The sequence below is a fragment of the Trichophyton verrucosum genome (genome assembly GCF_000151505.1).
Source record: "Trichophyton verrucosum HKI 0517 chromosome Unknown contig00345_1.f1.exp, whole genome shotgun sequence".
Lineage (NCBI taxonomy): Eukaryota > Fungi > Ascomycota > Eurotiomycetes > Onygenales > Arthrodermataceae > Trichophyton > Trichophyton verrucosum.
The window spans coordinates 1-20250 of NW_003315417.1; the positions used below are offsets into that span (position 1 = coordinate 1).

A 20250-nucleotide genomic window follows, 5' to 3' on the forward strand; every position below is an offset into this window, starting at 1 on the left:
GTCATGCCATGCCATGCCCGCCATGATATGCTATGCAATGCTATGCTATGCTATGCTATGCTCTGATCTGCTACGCCATGCCATGCTATGAATGACTGAGGAAAGGGAATCCCATGCTATCTCTATCTATCACTATCACTACGACCACCGCCAGCTATGCTATGTCCGGCTCCGGCTACAGCTACAGCTGCACGCAAATGTGTTTAATTACCTTAACGTACTAGTTACTTTTTTTTGTTCTTCCGTCAACAGGCAAATACGTCTATTCTTCCCGTAGATATCTATCCATTAACCATGGGCTTGTCTGCGTCCTGTCGCTGTCAATTTGGCAGCTATCCAGACTTCACCACCGCCAGCAGCCAACCAGCGAGTAACCCAGCAAATCCCCCGGCCGTAGATCTACACCTAGTTCAAGACTCGAGAGATTAAAAAAAATAAAAAACCTACATGGATATTAAATACTAATTGCATGGAATATAAAAGGTGATCCACCAGTCGCGCCCCCTGAACAAGAAAAATATTTTTAAACTTGTTTCTGCAGCTCAAACGAACAGCTCGCCTTTCGTCCTGGCGCCAGCACACAAATAACTAGTTAATAAACTACGACTACAGCCACCCAACATCACCCGGCAGCCTGCCTTCAATGCTCGTCTAGGCCAGGAGAAGCTGCTAGCTATCGCTCCATCAAGCCGCCATGTCGTCGCCGGCTGCGTCCAAACGCAAGCGGAGCTCCTCGCATCTACACCCGCAGCCAGCAGAGCTCCAGCCGACCTCCCGCGACGCCTCGGGCGAAGAAACAGCTACATGCACGCCGAAGAAGGAGAAAGGCACCGGCATTGCGGCCGTTGCTGCTGCTGCGGCGGCTGCGGAAGTGCCGCCTAGCAAGCGGGCTCGAAGACGGTCAGTGGCAGACGGCGCGTCGACCAGCACCAGCAGCTCGAGGGCGAGGACAAGCAACATTGACCCCGGCGAGCCGTCCGAGACGACGGAGGCGAGCGTCGACATCGAGAACAGGGCCAAGCGGAGAGTGGAAGCGAGACAGGCGCAGGCTCAGGCTCAGGCTCAGGCTCAGATGAAGCCAGCTACGCATGCCGGAATCCAGGATCCAAAGGGGTACCATACCAATCCGCCGCCGACAGACAGGCCGGTGAGGGTCTATGCGGATGGAGTGTTTGATTTGTTCCATCTGGGGTGCGTTACAGCCTCCTACTTCTACTTCTACTTGACATATAAACTGCTACTTGCGGTGTGCTAACGGGCATACAGACACATGAGACAGCTCGAGCAGGCAAAGACGCTGATTCCAAACACATATCTCATAGTTGGGGTGACGGGTGACGCAGAAACGCACAAACGGAAGGGCCTGACGGTGCTGAACGAGGCGGAGCGAGCAGAGACTATCCGCCACTGCAAGTGGGTGGACGAGGTTATTCCCAATTGCCCCTGGATAGTCACGCCGGAGTTCCTGGAGGAACACCAGATCGACTACGTGGCTCACGATGACCTGCCGTACGGCGCAGACGAGGGAGACGACATCTACGCCCCCATCAAGCAGATGGGCAAGTTCCTCGTCACGCAACGTACAGAGGGCGTGAGCACCACCGGCATCATCACCAAGTATTCACCCCCGCTCCCGCTCCAAAAGATATTGATTGAACCTCCTACTAACGGCTGGGTTGTATAGGGTTGTTCGGGACTATGACAAGTATATAGCTCGCCAGTTCAAGCGGGGGGCTTCACGGCAGGAACTGAATGTTTCATGGGTCAAGAAGAACGAGCTCGAAATCAAACGACATGTCACCGAGCTGCGTAACGCCATCAAGAACAACTGGTCTACTACGGGCCAGGAGCTGAGCAAGGAGCTCCGCCACCTCTGGCAGAACAGTCGTCCTACCAGCCCGAGTCGAGAGGCCGGTCCAAATTGGGGATCTGCTGCGGCCTCCAGGGCCCATCTACATGCTGATCCGCCCAGCAGGCCTGAGAGTCCCGGCGTAGCTGGCAGAAGCGAGGACTTTGCTACGGGTTACTCGCTCGGGCTGATTGGAGGTGTTCGTTCGTGGGTATGTTTGACTTTCTCTCTCTCTAGAAACAAGCTATTTGATCCGTCATAACGTCTCTTTATAACGTCTCTTTATGGCTGACACGTCTTAGATGATGAGGAGCAGGACATCACTGCATAACACGGCCAGCCGGCCTGTGTCACCCTCCGGGAGCGACGAGGAGACCGACCGGCATGCCTCGAGCGCCGCGGGAAAGGAGTGATTGTGACTGCGGCCGTTCTATACTAACCTAATAGCGCTGATGTATACGCTGCTCTACAGCTCGGGGCTCTATATGCTCTTCCTTTTCGAAAACTGTTGCCGGCAGTTGGTTAAGCTCTTTCTCCTTCTTTCTGTGTGTAAACATAATATCTTACCATCATGACTAGCAAGATCAATATCATCATCTTCTTAGTATCTACCAATATAAAAAAGATTAGTCTCAATATCTATCAATCTCAATGTAACCAATATGTCGGTCTGCTGCATCTATAGATGCGCCCTCGGGTAAACAAATCCTTTTGCCGAGAATCACCAAATAAATAATTTTCCCGCCTTCATCTATCAACAGTTATCAATATCAATAATATTTGAATACGAAAGCGACCTGCGAGACAGCAGGACCAAGTCTCCAATTCCACCTATAATCCAGCAGCAGGCCTGTTCAACAGCTGTATCAAACTGTTACTGCATTAATAGCTGACTGCCATGTCCGCCGCGGGAGCTTCGAGCTCACCCGCACCGCCGGAAGAGCCTTCAAACGCCGCCAAAGACACCCCCGGCAGCGCCAGCCAAAGCCATGAAGACAATACCAGCTCGGAAACCTCCAGCAAATCGTCCGGATGGCTGCAAAGGACGCATCAGATGTGGTTGCAGGGTAAAGGCATGCTGCTCGTCCTGCTCGCGCAGTTCTTCGGTGCCACGATGAACGTCATGGCCAGACTGCTCGAGCAAGACGGACCTCACGGCAAAGGCATGACGCCGTTCCACGTCAGTCTCTTCCTTGTTCTTCTTCAACTCGTTCTCTCGTTGTCTTGCTGCGTAGCTAACGGTACCCCAGATCCTCCTAGCACGCATGCCCGCAACCGCCCTGTTCAGCTTCATCTACATGTGGTACATGAAAGTACCCGAGCCCTTCGGCTCCAGAGCCGTACGCCCGCTCCTGATACTGCGAGGAATCAGCGGCTTCATAGGCGTGCTCAGCCTGTACTATTCCCTCATATACCTACCGCTATCAGAGGCTACCGTCCTGACCTTCCTCTGCCCCATTGCCTCCTGCTACGTCGCCTCGTTCATCATGCCAAACGAGAAGTTCACAAGAAGCCAGCAGCTCGCGGGCGTCATTTCGATCCTGGGAGTCATCCTCATTGCCCGGCCGGCGGCTCTTTTTCCCAAAGAACCTCACGCAAAGGCGGCCACGGACCTCCATGACTCGAACCTTCTATTCGACACTGCTGTCAAAGAGCCCAGTACCAAACAGCATCTGATTGCTGTTGGAGCCGGCCTGGTGGGAGTCATGGGAGCTACATCGGCATATACCCTAATACGCAAAATTGGACCGCGTGCCCACCCGCTAGTCAGCGTCAACTACTTTGCTCTCTTGACCTCGGTGATGTGTCTCCTGGCCGTTCTGGTCATCCCAGGAGCCGAGCTGAGAATGCCTGCAAACGTCAACGAGCTGCTTTTGCTCCTTGCCTTGGGTCTCTGTGGCTTTCTCTTCCAGTACCTGGTTACCGCGGGTCTTTCGTACGTACCGCCAAAGATTGACGGGAAACCATCTACACATGGATCTAGTGCTACCTCCATGATTTACCTGCAGATTGTCTTTGCTCTCTTTTATGACAAGGTGGTATGGAACACTACCCCATCGTCTACCAGTTTGCTAGGCTCTACCGTCATTCTGCTGAGTGCATTGTATGTCGCCCTTGCGGCTGGAAAGAGTAAAAAGAAGGATACGAGCAGCCAGACGAAGCCGGGAGAAACGCAGAATACCAATGGGAACCATGATGTTGAGGACCAGGCTTTGCCTAAGCCGTGGAAAGCTCGGGATCGTTCTTCGGCCAGTGAAGGCGAAACAGAAGCCTTGCTGGGTCAACACAGAAATGATTGATACTAGATCTTTTGACTGCTATATAGGCAAGCGAAAAAAAAAAAAAAAAAAAGGCGAAAGGAAAAGGGACTTACTCAATAGATGACCCGTCCATTTAGACGGACGTAAAATATAATATTTACCTGGTTTTGGTGAGATTCTACTCTTTATAGTATCTATACACGGGCGTGGTTATACAAAGGTAAAGGTATCTCCCCCTTTTTCCAACAACATACTTCGAACCCTAGCAGTTCCAACTATCCTCTCTAGCTTCAGAGCATCCCACTTGGAGAAAAGCACCCTGACTGTTGGAGTACTTGTACCGCCGGCGGCAGATCCCAAATACTCAATCAGATCTCCCCAGAATATCGGGTTATCAGGTAGCCCATACATCACAATGTTTGTGACGCCTCGGATATTATACCGGCGGAAATGATGTGCTCGCTCCGTATATAGGAGCACCGAATGTCGACCATTCATAAAGTGACTTCTGGCCCTTGAAGAGTCACGTACAGATGTATACTCCGATATCAATCCAAAGGATATATTCTCCGTCTGCGAGGAATTGGCAAAATGGTTCCGAACACGGACAAAATCAAGATAGGACGGAATGAATATCAGTGTTCCCCCTGACTTCTTTCGGGGACTTGATTCTGTCCAGCCTCGAGCAAGGCTAGCAAGAACAGTTCGAGTGAAGTACTGGAACCGAGCTTCGGGGTCCTTAAGCGGTGAAGCAGAATCAAAGCGGGAAAAGGTCTGCTTGACGGATATTGGGAGCCGAAGATTCAACATGGCACCCTCGTACTTGGACATAATTTTGGCTTTTCCAAAAACATTTTGCATTTGTGTATTGTAGAGTGCGTTCAGCTCAGGGGTATTAAAAGCTGAGAATACCAGCGTCTGGCGGAGGAACTTGCCATGCCCATCCAGGTACCATTGCCTCACTCTGCTAAAGTCACAGCCATGTGCTTCTTTTGGCTGAAGATTGAGATTGGAGAATATGTACTCGACGTGGTCCCAGTTTTGCATCATGAGCGCATCTGCATGATCGACAATCACCATCTCAATAGAAGACAAAAAGTCATTCTCGTTTTTCTTCCCTCTATATTGAACACTGTTAGCTATCACCAACCTCACAGAGTCGAGATTGATACATACCCTTCCTTTTCTATGGCCGTTCGCAAGCCAAGAGGACTCGCGAGAATGATATCAGAGCTATAAAACTTCGAAAAGAACTTAAGCGATTTCCGCGTGAATTTGAAGCCCAGCCGGAACATGTCATCGTCATTACCTCCAAACAGCTCCTTGAAGTCGTCTGGTTTGTGGGCCCATTCGTCACTATCGGCAGCAGAAAAACTGTCCATGAACCTTTTCTTGTTCTCTTGTTGTTCCATGGGATAAATCTTGGTGAATGAATTGATAACTCGAACGCATGCCTGTCGAGTTGGAAGTATTATCAGAACCTTGGGGCGTGTGAAGCCTTGATCTCTGAGCTCAACATCACCGTTATTCTCCCTTGACAAGATAGCACTATTCTTAATCACACGGTCCCTTGTTTTCAAAACATGGTTCAAAGCATGCAAACAGTATAGATCCCGTAGTTTGGCTGAGTTTTGAGTTGTTCGAGAGCAAAAGAGGGTGTCATGGTATCCAAATATGTAAGGGGTCAAGCAGCTATTAAGACGATCAAATGATACAGCATTCCTTGCTAGTTTTTGTTTGAGCTGGCAGTATGTTAGCAATCGAACGAACCAACAAGCTTCCAGGACTACTTACCTTAAGGTCGGCGGGAGAGGGTGTCGTAGGCAGACTGGCACTTGAAATTCCTCCGGCATCCGGCATAGACACCACAGAATACAGCCCATCAATAAGGTCTGCTTTTGTAGATTTCCATGCTTTTGAGCATGCTTGGATCTTATGAGATAGCTCCGTTTCATCAGGGTTGCCGAAGTGCAGCTCAAACATGTCGTTTCTGCCTATAGAATATCATCAGCCAAAGCCCTGGTCAAGCAACATTCAAAATTCACTAACCATCTGTACCAATATCTTCAGCATAATCTTCATCAGGTATGTCTTCATCGTCCATATTTTCGTCCTCTGATGCTGATGCCTCCGTGTCAGCAACTTCATCCATTTGTTCAGTATCATCTGCCGTCGGTATCGACACCTCCACCGGGTTTGCATCTGGTTCATTGGCCTTTATCTTTCGTTTCTTTCGCGCCGGCTCATTTGATTTGGCATCGGTATTCAGCAGTTTCAACAGAGTGCTATACGAGTTCTCCTTCGGCGGTTCATCCAGGCCACTCTCGGAGGACACATCAGTCCCTTCGCTATCGTTCATGTCTTCGGTCGGCTGGCCATCTACATCTTCTTCCCCTCCAGAAGACTCATCTTCACTATTATGTCAGTTAGTATATTGTCAAGACACCACAACAATAGCTCGGTTTCCTACCGGACATCTTTGAGCCGGGAGGTCTCAAACTTGCGCCCCCTACTCCGGCCAGTTTTAGATCCTCTGCCTCGATGGCCTCCGCCTTTCTTATGCTGTATTGCCATGGTGCCAGGCTTCTAGATTGACTAGCAAGCCAATTTTAGCAACCCAGTGCAGAAACTCCCTCCAATTGACAGCTACCTTCTTGTTGACTTTTTGCAGCTTTTTTTTTTATATATTTTAAGGTTGCTTTTCTGATCTCGATCTTATCTTATCTAAGCGTAGAAAATTTCCGCCACACACAAATAACGAACATCTCGATGAACGAAGACGACGCAGAAGACGAACGTTGGTTGAATCGCATCGCCGCCAGCCAGAAACACTGACCAAGGACGATACTACCTGATCCTTTTGCAATCATGGCTGACACTGGCTCATTTATCCATATTGCGCGGCCTCTGGGACCAGCTACCGTAGGAGTTGCGCCCACCACTGCCCCTCTCAGCGTTATCATACAGCCCCAGGTAAGCGGAAAACGGCACAGGAAGCAGAGGCAGGATACAAGGTGCATAGGCTGACAAGATGCGGTTTATAGGCTATCTTCTCTATCCTCGACCACTCTCTCCGACGCAATGCCGACCAGGAACGAGTTATCGGCACCCTACTAGGCACTCGATCCGAAGATGGGACTGAGGTCGAGATCCGGACCTGTTTCGCTGTTGGCCACACGGAGACGACCGACCAGGTTGAAGTTGATATGGAATACCAGAAGCAGATGCTCTCTCTTCACCTGAAGGCCAACCCCAAGGAGGTTCTCGTGGGATGGTATGCCACCTCGTCGGAGCTCAACACATTTTCCGCTTTGATTCAGAATTTTTACGGTGGACACGGTGATGGAACATGGCCTCATCCAGCTGTTCACTTGACGGTTTCCACCGAACCTGGAAAGGATATTGTGACTAGGACATATATCTCTGCGCCAGTTGGTGTCACAACGGAGCGAGCTGCGGATAGTGCGGCATTCATACCAGTGCCATACGAGATCAGATATGGAGACGCGGAGAAGAATGGTTTGGAAGCAATTGCGGCAGCTCGGGATAGGGAAGACCGGGCGACAAACCTCTTTACCGATATCGACAGCTTAGAGAGATCTATCGAGGAGGTCATTGGTATGATTGACCGTGTTTCCAGATACGTGGAGTCAGTTATGGACGAGGAGGCGCCAGCTTCCACAGCTCTTGGCCAGTTTTTGCTCAACGCCCTCGCACTCGCACCAAAGGTGGATGCCGCCGAGATCGAAAGTGACTTGTATGTGCCCAACTTCTTTATTCTTCTATTTTACTTACAACGTCGAACTATAAACACTAACTCCTTTTGACAGTAACAAACACATCCAGGACGTCCTTGTGGTCTCATATCTTGCAAACTCCATCCGTACACAAATGGAGCTTTCCAACCGGCTTGCAACTGCCCAGCTTACCCTTGGAGGAGGCGGTGAAGGTAATGCGACTGGAGGCAACGCTGGAGAATCCAGTGGTCAGCGCGGTCACCGATCCAACAGAGGCCGAGGTGGTCAACGAGGTGGTCCTCAAGCCGAGGAGCTGCGAGCTTAAAGAGAAACGAGACAGTCGCCAGAATGTTCTTCACCTTCACCAGGTTTCCCCAGTCTTAACTGTAGTTATGGAACTGGCAGGCCGTTCGATAAATTTACTTTTGGAGTCGTGCTTCACGTCGGTTGTGGGAAAACGAAGGCGTCTTTGGAGTTATGATTGCATTATGTCCACGATCAATGGGGCTTTTTAATCAGGTAGACGAATGAAACGAATTCCTGTTTCTGTCATATACTTGGTGTTCGAGGGGCCGAAACAGTAACTGGTGCTGATCGCGTGGCGTGTATGCACAATCTGCTGGCACGATTATACCCGGTATAATGCGTTCCTGGAATAGTTCCGGGATGTTATTCATCCCTCTTTTCTAGCGATTGGTAAAGCCAGGGGATGGGATGCAGTTATGTAGTATGCATCGTAGGTAGCGGATTTTTGTCCCCGAATGTATTTGTTTGCTTGCATGCTCGATTGATCCAGCTGAGCAGTTCCGCAGGCCATATGAAAAACTTAACAATAGTCGGAGGCATATTAATCAAGGAAGGCACGTTTATGTAAAGAAATCATCAAAAGATGCTACCTTGCGCTTCTTTCCTGTGCCATTACCAGCCTGGTCGGCCGGGGGTGGTCTCTTCTTATACTTCCCTCGCTTGCCTCTAGGCTTCGGTCCAGTGGTGCCGTCTTTTGCGAAGTTGTCATCCTGTGCGCCAGCTTCACCTGCTAGATCCGCCAGTTCTGCTTTAGATGACTCCTTTAAGTTTCCGCCTAAACGATCATCATTTTGGTCAAAGGCCTTTCGAGCCTCCTTAAGCTCGCGTTCTAACCGGAACAACTCCTGAACACGGCCAAGCTTAATAGGATCCCGACGTAGAATGAAGCGAAAGTCATCTGATTTAACTTTCTGACGGTTTGAATAGTTGGCGACCTGGGCTGCTTCGTGGCAAGTCTCAATAACGAAGTCTGTTACAATCTCATCGAGGACGCGAACAGTCTCAGGGTTGGGTTCCTGAGGGTAGCTAGAATGAGGAGTAGTGTCACCGTAGGCATAAAGAAACTGACGAACTGCACAATATGACTGTTAGTAGCCGAAAACAAAAACAGAGGGGGTCTCAGAAATGTCATACTCTCAGGGCCGAAGCTCAGTTGGCCTTGATGTCGTGTCAAGCGAACCCTCGGTTCTGACATTGTTGCTCGCCTCTACTCCTCGTTCCTATCCTTCGGTCAGATTGCCTGTCGGTTAGTACGCCTTTTCTGAGGCATAAAAAAAGCCGAATGTTCTCCCTTCAACTGCAGTGTTCCGAGCAAAGCTGCTGTCTGTGTTGTTGGTGTTTCCGATGGTGAGGACCGAGAAGAAGTCAAGAAGCGACAAAGCGCTTAACTCACTAGTTACTCGACAAGCGCGCGCGTCTAAATCATGTTGCATCACGTGACCAACACTTGGGCCACTGTCGACTTTCTTCTTGAGCGCAACAGACGCAGACAAGAAATGCATCGCCGGCACGCAGTTTGATTCATAGAAGATAGAGGTTCTGCTGGATAGCCATGGTATGCTGGAATCTCCGTTTTGGATAATCTATACTAGTCCAAAAGGCGTTTTTACCTGACAATGTTCTCTAGGCTGCCCTCTTCAACTTCCAATCACTTCTATTAGTGATTCTCTTGATTATCTGTACAAGTACCTATGCACACAGCATAATGCCTGGAATCATGGACCGCCATCAGAATGGGTAATACAAGTGCCTACTCCCAGCAGTAATGATCTTGCTAACTTCCGCAGGTTCTTTGGTATATTCTGGAAATGCGCCAGGGTGGGCGAGAGATTAAGTCCATATGTCAGCATTTGCTGCATCATCATGGCCGTAAGTGTAGGCTTCCCTGAATCGAGCTTGAATATCATTTCTAATTATTGCGGTTTAGATATCCCTCTTTTTCGGAAACTAGTCAACTTTTGCATCTTATGGGGTTATGTTTTTTTATGTTCTCTTATTCTGTAATTGGCGTGTGCGAGGGAAAAGGAGTAACTGCAACTTTTAGACCAAATCATGAAACCTGGCTAAATCTCTACAAAACCCTGACTTGCGTAAACGGTAAAAGAAAATACTACAAAGAACGCCTTGTTGTATAATGATCATCTACTCGTTTCAATTATTTATTGCGTCGTATAATACAATATGTCTATAGTACAATATTGACTAGATCCGGGTATTATTCAAAAAGCGCTATCTATACATCAGCATCTCTCACTGCTTGGTGACAAGCTTAGAATTCTCCGACTCAGGCTCGCTGGCATCTAAACGATCAAGGAGAGTCCGTAGCAACTCCTGATTCTCAATGAAACCCAAAGCCTTGACTGTATGTCCATCGGGGCTCCAAGACTGCCTCTCCATCTCCTTGAGTGCGTTAGCCGCTGCTTCGACCATTTGGTTACAAGCATATCCTCGGATTAGTATGTTCCAGGCCACGTCGTTAATCTCCACTCCACGCTCTTTCATGGTCTTGTAAAGACTCTCCGCAGCCTGCATTTGATTATGAGAAATTAACGTGTTCAGTAAGATTGTCCATGTTCGTTGAGATGGTTGCGCGGGCCGCAGTGGAACTGGACCGCCATGATGGGCTTTCATCGTTTGAATAGCTACTTCAGGTAGAGGTTGAAGCATGTAGTTCAGAATCTTGAAACATTTATATATCATTTGAGGCTCAAAGCGAAGTGCCATGAGGAAGCTGTTGAAGACGTAGTCTGTTGATATCAGAGGCGTGATCATGGGGTGTCCACTGGCCACCAATGCTTGGAATCGTGTGAAGTATCTCCAAATTTTGTCGGCTTGAGGGCGCGTCCTTAGGTGTGCGGTGATCATAATATTAAGAGCTTGACTCGAAGGCGGAGATTTGCTTGCTGAAAGCAGTTCATCGTTCTGGCTGCGTGGTACAAGCCCTAGGTCAACAAGTGGTTGTATTTGATGCGACTTCTTATAAACGTCAAGCATTTTATGAAATGATTCCATTGACCCTGTTTGGCCCGGGCTTGAATTGTGGGGAAACAGGAGCATTGCATGCAACGTTTTACTGACAAGGTGTGGTTGTGTGGATAGAGAATCGACTTTGGCAATTTTGCTGAGTACATGGTCCACCTTTTCGTGGTCCCTGAGGCGTACAGCATGGTGCAATACTGAGAGATGAGTATACGAATCGGGCGTTACCCCTTGGTTCTCCATCAATTGAACTATCTGCAGCGCAGTGTCCAGGTCATCTGCTCTCAAAGCATTAGACACCACGATATTGAAGATCGACAAATCAGGCTGCACTCCCATCTCTAGTATCCTTGGCAGGATATCAAAGGAGACGGTACCATCATCTTGACGAGTGTAGCGATCTAACTTTAGAAGGTTGCAGCAGCGATCCGAAATCTTCTGATATCTGACAGGCTTTTGGGATTCGAATCGCATTATAAGAAGGTGTAGCGAAGTTAACGCTGCTGAAATATCCCCATTCTTAGTAAAAAGGTCGGTGAAATAAAACAAAGTCTCCAGGGAGAGAAATTTTTGGTTTTTGAGAACATAGTTGAAGCACTTCACTAGGTTGTGGTGTTCGCAGTATTTAAGGTAGAGCCGAAACCCGGTCTGTGAGTCTCTTGACAAGTAAGGCAAAACCTCCGGGCGGAGACAGTGCTGTAAAGCACGTGTATATCTGCTTTTCAGTTTTGGGGAGTCCTGAAATTCTGCAACATGAAATCTTTCAAGAAAGATAAAACAGTCTGCAACCATGGGAAAGGAAGGAGAAAAGCGAGTTGTCGTCACCTCTAAAAACCGCAAGGCTCGTGCCGGGGAATGTAGAAGAAGCCATAATATCATAATCGGCCACCGCCTTGCAGCTTCAGTTCGGCAAAGACGCCGCCATCGTGTAGAAGGAGGGGGTTCGGTGCGAGGAGAACTCAGTATACTCTTGATCCATCGACGCACGACTTCGGAGTCTTCTGTGCTCAACAATCTCCAAGTTTCCGATACTGATACATTTCGGCGTTTATGATCGTATAGTGTTTTCAAGTTCTTCTTCCAACTCGGATGGATGTGTGTGAGCGGATAGAGTGACATTTCTCTAACCAAATATTCACTTGGATGAACAGCATGGTCTCCATAGGATTGGATACCCGCACACTCACTCTCAAGCTTCCCACGAAGTTGCCGTCGTTTTGGTTGTGATAGGTTATAGCCCTTTAGATACCTCAAAGGAGCACTTATGGGAGGAGCAAGTCTATGGGTGAGTTTTGATTTTTCATTCATACGGGACGTAGGTGTTTGCTTGCGTTGGGGTATATCTATACGCCGGTGCTGTGGCTGCTCATTTTGTTCGTGACGACCAGTTTCCTCCGACTTTCGTCGTCTTGCTAAGCCTTTGCGCCTGGAGGATGATTCGGAGTCTCGAAGGCCTCTATTAACGGTCGGTTCCGGAGGTGGCAGCCCCGAGTCTGGCTCGTCGTAGGTGCTTCTGAGGCTGGTAGCATATCTCGCCGAAGGTGAAAGAGAAGCGAACTGTTTCCGGGCAATTGATGTATTCGACGGTATCCGGACGGAATCAGCATGGGCAGCAGCCGACAGAATGCCAAATAGCTGCGAGCGTAGGCCTGCTTTCCCGCCGCCCAGAGGGCTCATAACTCTGTCAGACCTCTTATGGAACTGCTGCCCATAACTTGAGAGATGGAATTTGTGGGCATATATAGGGTAAGAGGATCCGGAGAGCTCTGGTAGTCAAAAATTAAACAGAATATCGCTGTACAAGTATGCAAACAAGCTTGTATCGCAGGGTCTCTGGCCCGTTGGTGAATCACTTCATGTCAAGATGTTTCTGCGAGTCTTTGGGACAAAAAAAGCTGCGATGTCAAAGATGCCGAAAGAGGAAAGTTTGCATCCGACATCTCATTAGCAGCGATGCAAACATCAAACAACCTTCAATCTTTCGCGACTTTGGAGGAGAAACAAAAAATCCAACCAGCAAACTCAGGACGAATATTTTCTTCCAGGCACAAACAGACGTCTAGAGATCTAGAGATCATGTCATCCTCTCATACGACACTAGACGCGGCCGCTGCGGACCGCAAAGCTCGTCTTGCAAAATTAGCGTCCCTGAAGAGACAACGAAGCGAGACAGAGAGCGAGCCAACGGATCAGAAGGATTCGGCTGGCACGTCAACGTCCAAATACCTGTCCGGACGGAACTACGACTGGGAGACTAAGGGAGCGAAGCTTGGATTCGAAAATGACCCTTCTCAAGGCGCAGCAACGTTGGAGGACAAGGCAGCTGAGATAGCGGCAGCAACAGCGCAGGCAGCTCAGGAGAACGAAGACGCAGAGAAACCCATTGACCTATTCAATCTACAGCCAAAGAAGCCTAACTGGGACCTTAAACGAGACCTTGAACAAAAGATGAAGATTCTGGATGTCAGGACGGATAATGCAATAGCTAAGCTTGTGAGACAACGAATACAGAATTCCCAGGCCACAGCTACGGCGGCGGGTACTCGTGGGGGTGATGGAGATGGAGAGACTGCTGGAATCGACGGTGAAATGCTTGTGCAGGGAATACATACCCGCGAACGGGAGGAGGCAGAGCAAGAGAAGGGAGAAGATTGGAGTTAATAGTTAACTCGCGCTGAATGGATTCCCTCTGGACAAGATTCCATTGCGATACCCCAAACATTGGGGGATTTGGTAATGATTACGAAGAATACTTGACTGGAGGTCTCTGAACATTGGAAAGAAATATTTGAGGACTATCTACCCGGAGCATTCATGGCCTGTGTGAGAGCAAGGCGTTTGCTATATGGGCTTAGGCTTCTCTGCCTAGGCGGAGAATTATTCCGCACAGGCGGCCTCTGAATGCGGGAGCGACTTTGTGCCCTATCACGCGAACCTGGCGTACCATACCTGTTATCATCGTCAATGGATCTTTCTCGTTCCCTGTATGCACGCCTGCTACTGCGTGATACGTCGTCTCTGGATCTGGACCTGTTATGGCGCCTGTATGGCTTAGGAGAATTTGAATAACGAGTCCGCCGAGGACGACAAGTGTTGTGATCATCATGTCGACGCCTACTGCCTCTTGATCGTCCATCAGAAGTATCGGACTCTTCACCAAGCCCATCTGTCCCTGACCTCTTTCTTCTGGAAGGGGAACGAACGCTGGGCCGTGAAGGCTGTGGATCCTGTCTTGCACGTCTGGGAGGCGGGGGCGAAGGCGAACGGTTGGTTGATATTGTTGACACTGACGAGTATGAGGATACCGACCTGGCTCTCTTCCGTGAGCTTCGGGCAGCATCTCCGTGGTGACTCTCTCTATCTGGGCTCCGACTCGGGCTCAGCCTTGCCCGTTCCTCCTTTGCTCGACGCAGCTGCTCATCGGCAACCCCTTTACTATGTAATATCAGTTAGTGGAAGCTCCCAATAGAAACAGATTCTAGCTGTCGTCTGCTGTGACATACGTCCTGAGTAAATCATTTGGCACCTCCGTCGACAGCTGTGGCCGCAGTCGTGGGTTCGAAAGCTGCTGCGTCCTCGATGGCCGAGCACCGTACGGCCTCTCCTGCAGCTGTGTAGTGCATTCGTAGCTGTAATGGCTTAAAAGACTGTCAGCTCAGACTGCGTATTCGAGAGCTCTCAGAGCTGGGGCTGGGGCAGCCTATCTTTCTTCAGGCACTTCTGGCAGACGGTCGTCGGGGTCGCCTTCGACGGAGCAGCCCGCCCGGGAATATTCCTGTACCTGTTCATCTCCTCTCGCCCGCCGTGCTGCGCTTCTTCTTCGCCGTCTCGCGTTGTTCGGTCTCCATCAACCTCGCCGTCGCCGCGCTCTATTTTTTGATGTCGTGCAGAGGCACCGCTGACTAAGCAGGAGCCCACAGCCAAAAAGCCGCCTTTCGTTCTCTTCTTCCTCTTCACTTGCGATCCTCCAAGTCGAAGAACTTCAGCGTTGCCGTCGCCCATCGTCTTCCCTGCGCCGTCTCAGCCTGTATACGGAATTACTCGCTCAGCCGACCCTCTGCGTACGCCTGGCGTGGTGTTTGTCGGACTTGAGGCGCTTTTTGCTGCACTCTACGTCCGCGACTCTACATCCACGCCCACTCAGCCCCCCCCGGTTCCCCATAACTAGGACGGAAGCCTCTGCGCGCAGGACCCCAGTCGAGACCCGTTGGATGGTTGGAATAACGGCTGCGGATTATCTATGAACTCATTATTCATGCAGGGTCTTGAAGCTCAGAGATATGTCGTCACCGTACCTGGGCTTGTGCATCCTAGCTTTTCTTAGAGATATTGTTTCTATCCCCTGATTCTCTGTCAGTTGATATCCATCCACGTCGACGATACGATTGCTCGGCCTTCTGTCAATATCTGTCTTTCACATGGCCGCCGGCCTTTCTTTATTGCAATGACAACAAGGCCAGGCGAACCCTGTAGTCGACCATCATTTGCAAAGGTAGGGTTTTAGCACTAAGGGAGATTGATTGCAGCTGTTCCTGTTAATGCTAACGTCATTTCTCTCCTCACTAGATTGCTGCCATGCATTCTTGTACTGAATCAGAGCCCCCCAAGACGCACGGCCGTGATGAAAATACGCGGCCTGATAGCTTCTCGTTGGCCCAGTTGAACGCGAACTCCAATACCCTTCCGGCTCAAGATGGCCAGAGTACAGCTACGCACGACATTAAATTAGACAAAGATGATGATGATGGCCTGACCGGGCCATTGGATAATCTCCGTTTGTCCAAGGACGAAGAAGGGAGGCCTATACCGGAGACTGCCGGTGGTGCCCAAGAGGATGGGCAGCCACGAACGGACAGTTTGTTTGACGATGATCAAACCCATCTCTCTAATTCATCTACAAAACCTACCAGCTTCGATTCTAAAAGCATGGCTTCTGTCACTACGTTTGCCATGGATGAGAAAGAGTCTTTACGACCGGATGACAGTGCCAGTGTTCAGGCCGTAGAAGAGGATGAATTTCTCGCCCCTACCACGGACGCTATCAGCTCCCAGGCTAATTCGGATCCATCTGCATCCAACCGTGGTGACTCGCAGCAGCACAAGAATTCAATACTACGTGAACCAGAGCTGTTGAAGAAAAGCACGTTGCCATTCAACGAAGACGCTCTACGTAGAAATGGAGTACTCCCAGCACCGGAGGGTGAACAAGTCCTGCATGGTTTTCCAAGTGAGCCGGATGAGAAGCTCGTAGAGGCCATGGGATCTCCAAAGGACCGTCTGCTACTCCTTCAGCTAGAGGACAAGATTATTTCTTTCATCAAGAACTCAAGGTAATTAATCTTATGCCACCCCAGTCGCTTGCCGATCAAACTAACTGGTTGTTACAGTGAAGCTTCACTGGAATTGCCGCCGTGCAACTCGTTTGGACGATTACTTGCACACAAACTGGGTGACTATTATCATCTCACACATTTTGTCGACAATAATGTTACTTCCGTTCGCCTTCATCGAACCCCGTGGAGCAGACTGTGAGTAGTGCTGAACATCACTCACGGCGCACTTTCAAAACTAACCGAGGACAGGCCAACTCCATTAACAATGTTACATCCTGCTAATTCAAACAACCCGTCTGCAAACGCGCCTACGATGAAGATTATGCGCCGTATGGGCCAGCCAGGTGAGAGGGGTTCAGCCGCAGGGAGTACGGCAGCCAGCTCGGCTGTTCCTTCAAAAACTGCTTCCGAATCAGGAGGAGATGGAACCAATGATGAAGACCGGAATGGCGGCACATCATCGACTGGAGCTACGCCATCCAGAGATCGTGCCAGTCTAACGAGAGAAGAGCGTGAAGCTAAGTATCAGGAAGCACGAGAGCGGATATTCAGGGACTTCCCTGAATCCAAATCTACTGATACTGGCAGCGGAGAACAAAGTGCCGATGTGTCAAGATCAAGCTCTAGGACAGGACGCAAGAAGGCATCCAAGCCCAGGTCCCCCAAGGACGACGGCTTTGAGGCTAGATCACAGTTCAATGCGTACTATACATCGCCTCAGCTTCCGGGCGGACCGGCGGTATACCATAACACTGCTCACCACGGTGGAATACCGCCTCAAAACTATTATGTGATGGCTCAGAATCCTCCTGGTGGTGGGATGCATCATTACCCCCAGCAGGTGAGCCCTTCTGGTCATGGCCCCATGTATGCTCCATCCGGTGGTATGAATGGGTTCCCTTCTTATTCCGGACCGCAAACGCACCCGGGACAGAACAATTGGCAGCAAAGCGGCGGCCACCAAGGGTACAATCAATATCAACACCACCAAGCTCAGGTATCACCCATGATGGCTCAGCGTTCTGCCACTGTCCCATCACCAAGGGCACCCGCGTATTCCACCCCCAACCACTCACAGTACCCGCAACCGACTCCAGGCTGGACACCTACCCCTTTCCAGCCTGGATATCCTCCTCAGACCATGGCGCGTTCCCCTCCAGTCCACTGGCCGAACATGCCTCCCAATGCAATGGCAGCCGGTCAGGCTCCTTACAACCAGGGTATGGGCTCCCCACAGCCCTTCATCCCCAGCAAGCCTGCCCATCCGGCTCCAGGCAGCTTTTCTCGTTCGCGATTCAGTCCTCAAAGTAGATCGTTTGCTCCAACAAGCAACTCACAAGCCGGCTATTTCGGTGGTGATTCCCCATCTCCTCAATACACCAGTCCGCATTTCAATAACCATCCACGCTCAAATTCCAGGGACTCAAAACCGGGGATGAACCCTTCTCCTCCATCACACTACTTTAAATCCAAAGGAACACCACCCAACATGGTGGGCCAGCCTCAGCAGCAGCCAGCTTACGGAAGACAGACCGACACCCAGAGTCATGACTCGATCGCTAAATGGGGCACTCCATCCCATCTACCACCCAAACCACCGCCTCCTGAAACTTCCTATCCTTCTGACGCTGCCAACCCGAATTCCAATCGCCCTGTTGGCGTCACCTCTCCTCCACTAGCATCTAAACCACCGCCGTCCGAGACGAAGACTGCTCCGTTCGTGGTGTCCGGCGCTTCCAGCAGCGAGAAACAGTCCCATGGCAACCCTTCTTCATGAGACCACTCAAGGGAGGTATAATAGTATTCTGTTCTAAAAGGGGCTGCTGCTCTTGTTTCTCGTATTGCAAGACCGTTCGGCCATCCGTTGTACCTTGATATCTCTTGCATTTTCCTCCCTGCTACCTATGCGGACTGAGCTAACTACTCTCCCTGGCATGGAATTAATATAGTCAGTAGAACAAAAGCACTTTTGAATATAACTATACTTCTACTATGCTTCTATGCCATCACCTTAGTATATTAACTGTCACTGTTGCCTGTCTGCTGTTGCCCTGTCACTCACCCAGCTTTGTTGCGCGGAGGTAACGTGATCTGCCACTAAAAGTCATTATTACAGCATCGCCTTTTTTTCCCTTTTAACTGAAGATCTCAAACTTGACTTTCTTGACTGACAGCTCTGTCGCTACCTAACAGCTACCTCTGTGTCTTGTTTGTTTAATCCACTTGCTTCCAGAGCCATTGTTTTATATTTCTTAGTCTATTCTATAGCTTTTGGCTGTGTGAATCAAGCGTATCCTCCGCACCATGGCTAGCACTGCAGAAGAGGTTCCCGCAGAGCCTATAGACAACCAGGAGAAAGCTGGAGATGATGAAGTATGCCATCCACTATCTATGCCTATTAAGACTAGTGAAGCTAGAGCTAACAGTGCTACTGTAGGAAGAAATCGCAGCGATGCGAGAGAGACTGACAAAGATGGAGTCGGAAGCGGCCAAGCTGCATGAGATGCAAGCTTCCCTGGACCAGCAGACGGAGAACCTACGAGAGGACAAGGAGGACATCGACGCGAGGAGTATCTTCGTCGGCAACGTCGACTACGCGGCCTCGCCGGAGGAGATACAGGCACACTTCCAGAGCTGCGGGTCGATAAACAGGGTCACCATATTACTGGATAAATTCACTGGCCATCCCAAGGGGTTTGTCTCCCGCCCTAGATATTTTGACCTTTCTTGCTTCTTGAAATATACCTGAGCGGTCTGCTACCTGGCAAGAGAAGGAGACTAATGGAGCGCTGCAGGTATGCGTATGTCGAGTTCAGTGAACCCAGCCTTGTGGCGCAAGCTTTAGTGCTGAACGAGAGTCTCTTCCGTGGGAGGAATATAAAGGTGTGTGTTACTACTCGTGGATACAAAAGAGTGCGGATGCTAATAAACCGAGCCAGGTTGTCCCGAAACGCACGAATCTGCCGGGCATGACTCGTGGACGGGGCCGTGGACGAGGCCGCGGAGGGTTCGGCCGTGGCATGCCCCGGGGAGGATACCGAGGAGGCGGCTACCGTGGCCGTGGGAGAGGATACGCTCCGTACTAAAGTCCTCTTATCTCTCTGCACCGACCTCGACCTCGACCTCGAATCCTTTACCTTGACATTTGACTGGGATGACGATAAAAAAAAAAACTGGGACTAAACAGGGCCATCTTTGGTTTGGATGCGACCTACCTGGAGTTGGGAAAATGCTTGTATGATACGGCGATAAAACGGGTAACAGCCTTCTCTTTGCACTCTTCTTCTTCCGCGTTCTCTTCTCCTTTGCTCCTCCTCTCCTCTTCTCCCTCTCTTTCTCCCCTGACCTTATGCCTTGCCATCCTCTCTGTGTCCTGACTACAGGCCTTCCATCACAGTCAACCTGTCCACCACCGCCTCTTCCTCCTCCCACCTCGACTTCTACTCCACCACCCCTTCTATCCTCCGCTTTGATGCTCTTTTTTCCATCTGCTTTTCCACCGTCTTTCATCGACTTGTTTTTCCTCGTTTTTTTTTTTATATCAAAATCAAAAAACAAGCTACGTCACATGTTCACGCTAGTCCCTATCGGGAAATCCTTCTTGTTCTTTAAATCTAAAAATAAAATGCCATAAAATAACAAAAATAAGAAGAAAAAAAAAAGGACGTCTTGCAGCCTCCCGGCGCGGTAGAAATAGAAGACGACGAAGAGCAGAAGAAGCGCGCGTCCTGCTTGTCTAGCTGTCCGAGTATCGACCTGCTGGCCAGGTGTGGGGGATTGCCACC

At 49.9% G+C, this 20250-nt stretch overlaps 13 protein-coding genes across 13 annotated transcripts; 7 read left to right on the forward strand and 6 right to left on the reverse strand.

Annotated features, from left to right (window-relative positions):
- Nucleotides 1-673: 673 nt before the first annotated feature.
- Nucleotides 674-2111, forward strand: TRV_04328 (uncharacterized protein; the record flags this gene model as incomplete). The annotated part of the gene is made up of 3 exons (XM_003021435.1): nucleotides 674-1191; nucleotides 1267-1617; nucleotides 1685-2111. Coding segments are annotated over 3 exons (1296 nt in total), but the record flags the coding sequence as incomplete, so codon positions are not given.
- Nucleotides 2112-2795: 684 nt separating this feature from the next.
- TRV_04329 (uncharacterized protein) lies at nucleotides 2796-3143 on the reverse strand (the record flags this gene model as incomplete). Its single annotated transcript, XM_003021436.1, has 1 exon — nucleotides 2796-3143. One exon carries the CDS (start codon nucleotides 3141-3143, stop codon nucleotides 2796-2798), a length of 348 nt encoding a protein of 115 aa, XP_003021482.1.
- Nucleotides 3144-3336: 193 nt separating this feature from the next.
- On the forward strand, nucleotides 3337-4149 carry TRV_04330 (DUF6 domain protein, putative; the record flags this gene model as incomplete). Its single annotated transcript, XM_003021437.1, has 1 exon — nucleotides 3337-4149. The coding sequence occupies one exon, from the start codon at nucleotides 3337-3339 to the stop codon at nucleotides 4147-4149; it is 813 nt and encodes a 270-aa protein (XP_003021483.1).
- Nucleotides 4150-4320: 171 nt separating this feature from the next.
- On the reverse strand, nucleotides 4321-6684 carry TRV_04331 (uncharacterized protein; the record flags this gene model as incomplete). The annotated part of the gene is made up of 5 exons (XM_003021438.1): nucleotides 4321-5230; nucleotides 5287-5852; nucleotides 5905-6104; nucleotides 6160-6524; nucleotides 6581-6684. 5 exons carry the CDS (start codon nucleotides 6682-6684, stop codon nucleotides 4321-4323), a joined length of 2145 nt encoding a protein of 714 aa, XP_003021484.1.
- Nucleotides 6685-6978: 294 nt separating this feature from the next.
- Nucleotides 6979-8172, forward strand: TRV_04332 (uncharacterized protein; the record flags this gene model as incomplete). Its single annotated transcript, XM_003021439.1, has 3 exons — nucleotides 6979-7083; nucleotides 7155-7867; nucleotides 7941-8172. 3 exons carry the CDS (start codon nucleotides 6979-6981, stop codon nucleotides 8170-8172), a joined length of 1050 nt encoding a protein of 349 aa, XP_003021485.1.
- A 541-nt stretch (nucleotides 8173-8713) lies between these two features.
- Nucleotides 8714-9348, reverse strand: TRV_04333 (uncharacterized protein; the record flags this gene model as incomplete). The annotated part of the gene is made up of 2 exons (XM_003021440.1): nucleotides 8714-9225; nucleotides 9288-9348. 2 exons carry the CDS (start codon nucleotides 9346-9348, stop codon nucleotides 8714-8716), a joined length of 573 nt encoding a protein of 190 aa, XP_003021486.1.
- A 52-nt stretch (nucleotides 9349-9400) lies between these two features.
- On the reverse strand, nucleotides 9401-10060 carry TRV_04334 (uncharacterized protein; the record flags this gene model as incomplete). Its single annotated transcript, XM_003021441.1, has 2 exons — nucleotides 9401-9736; nucleotides 9908-10060. The coding sequence occupies 2 exons, from the start codon at nucleotides 10058-10060 to the stop codon at nucleotides 9401-9403; spliced, it is 489 nt and encodes a 162-aa protein (XP_003021487.1).
- A 343-nt stretch (nucleotides 10061-10403) lies between these two features.
- On the reverse strand, nucleotides 10404-12809 carry TRV_04335 (pentatricopeptide repeat protein; the record flags this gene model as incomplete). Its single annotated transcript, XM_003021442.1, has 1 exon — nucleotides 10404-12809. One exon carries the CDS (start codon nucleotides 12807-12809, stop codon nucleotides 10404-10406), a length of 2406 nt encoding a protein of 801 aa, XP_003021488.1.
- A 276-nt stretch (nucleotides 12810-13085) lies between these two features.
- TRV_04336 (uncharacterized protein) lies at nucleotides 13086-13793 on the forward strand (the record flags this gene model as incomplete). The annotated part of the gene is made up of 1 exon (XM_003021443.1): nucleotides 13086-13793. The coding sequence occupies one exon, from the start codon at nucleotides 13086-13088 to the stop codon at nucleotides 13791-13793; it is 708 nt and encodes a 235-aa protein (XP_003021489.1).
- A 1914-nt stretch (nucleotides 13794-15707) lies between these two features.
- On the forward strand, nucleotides 15708-16466 carry TRV_04337 (uncharacterized protein; the record flags this gene model as incomplete). Its single annotated transcript, XM_003021444.1, has 1 exon — nucleotides 15708-16466. The coding sequence occupies one exon, from the start codon at nucleotides 15708-15710 to the stop codon at nucleotides 16464-16466; it is 759 nt and encodes a 252-aa protein (XP_003021490.1).
- Nucleotides 16467-16778: 312 nt separating this feature from the next.
- On the forward strand, nucleotides 16779-18242 carry TRV_04338 (R3H domain protein, putative; the record flags this gene model as incomplete). Its single annotated transcript, XM_003021445.1, has 1 exon — nucleotides 16779-18242. The coding sequence occupies one exon, from the start codon at nucleotides 16779-16781 to the stop codon at nucleotides 18240-18242; it is 1464 nt and encodes a 487-aa protein (XP_003021491.1).
- A 527-nt stretch (nucleotides 18243-18769) lies between these two features.
- Nucleotides 18770-19214, forward strand: TRV_04339 (small subunit of nuclear cap-binding protein complex; the record flags this gene model as incomplete). Its single annotated transcript, XM_003021446.1, has 2 exons — nucleotides 18770-18838; nucleotides 18903-19214. The coding sequence occupies 2 exons, from the start codon at nucleotides 18770-18772 to the stop codon at nucleotides 19212-19214; spliced, it is 381 nt and encodes a 126-aa protein (XP_003021492.1).
- A 344-nt stretch (nucleotides 19215-19558) lies between these two features.
- On the reverse strand, nucleotides 19559-19975 carry TRV_04340 (uncharacterized protein; the record flags this gene model as incomplete). The annotated part of the gene is made up of 2 exons (XM_003021447.1): nucleotides 19559-19644; nucleotides 19681-19975. 2 exons carry the CDS (start codon nucleotides 19973-19975, stop codon nucleotides 19559-19561), a joined length of 381 nt encoding a protein of 126 aa, XP_003021493.1.
- Between the last annotated feature and the right edge of the window lie 275 nt (nucleotides 19976-20250).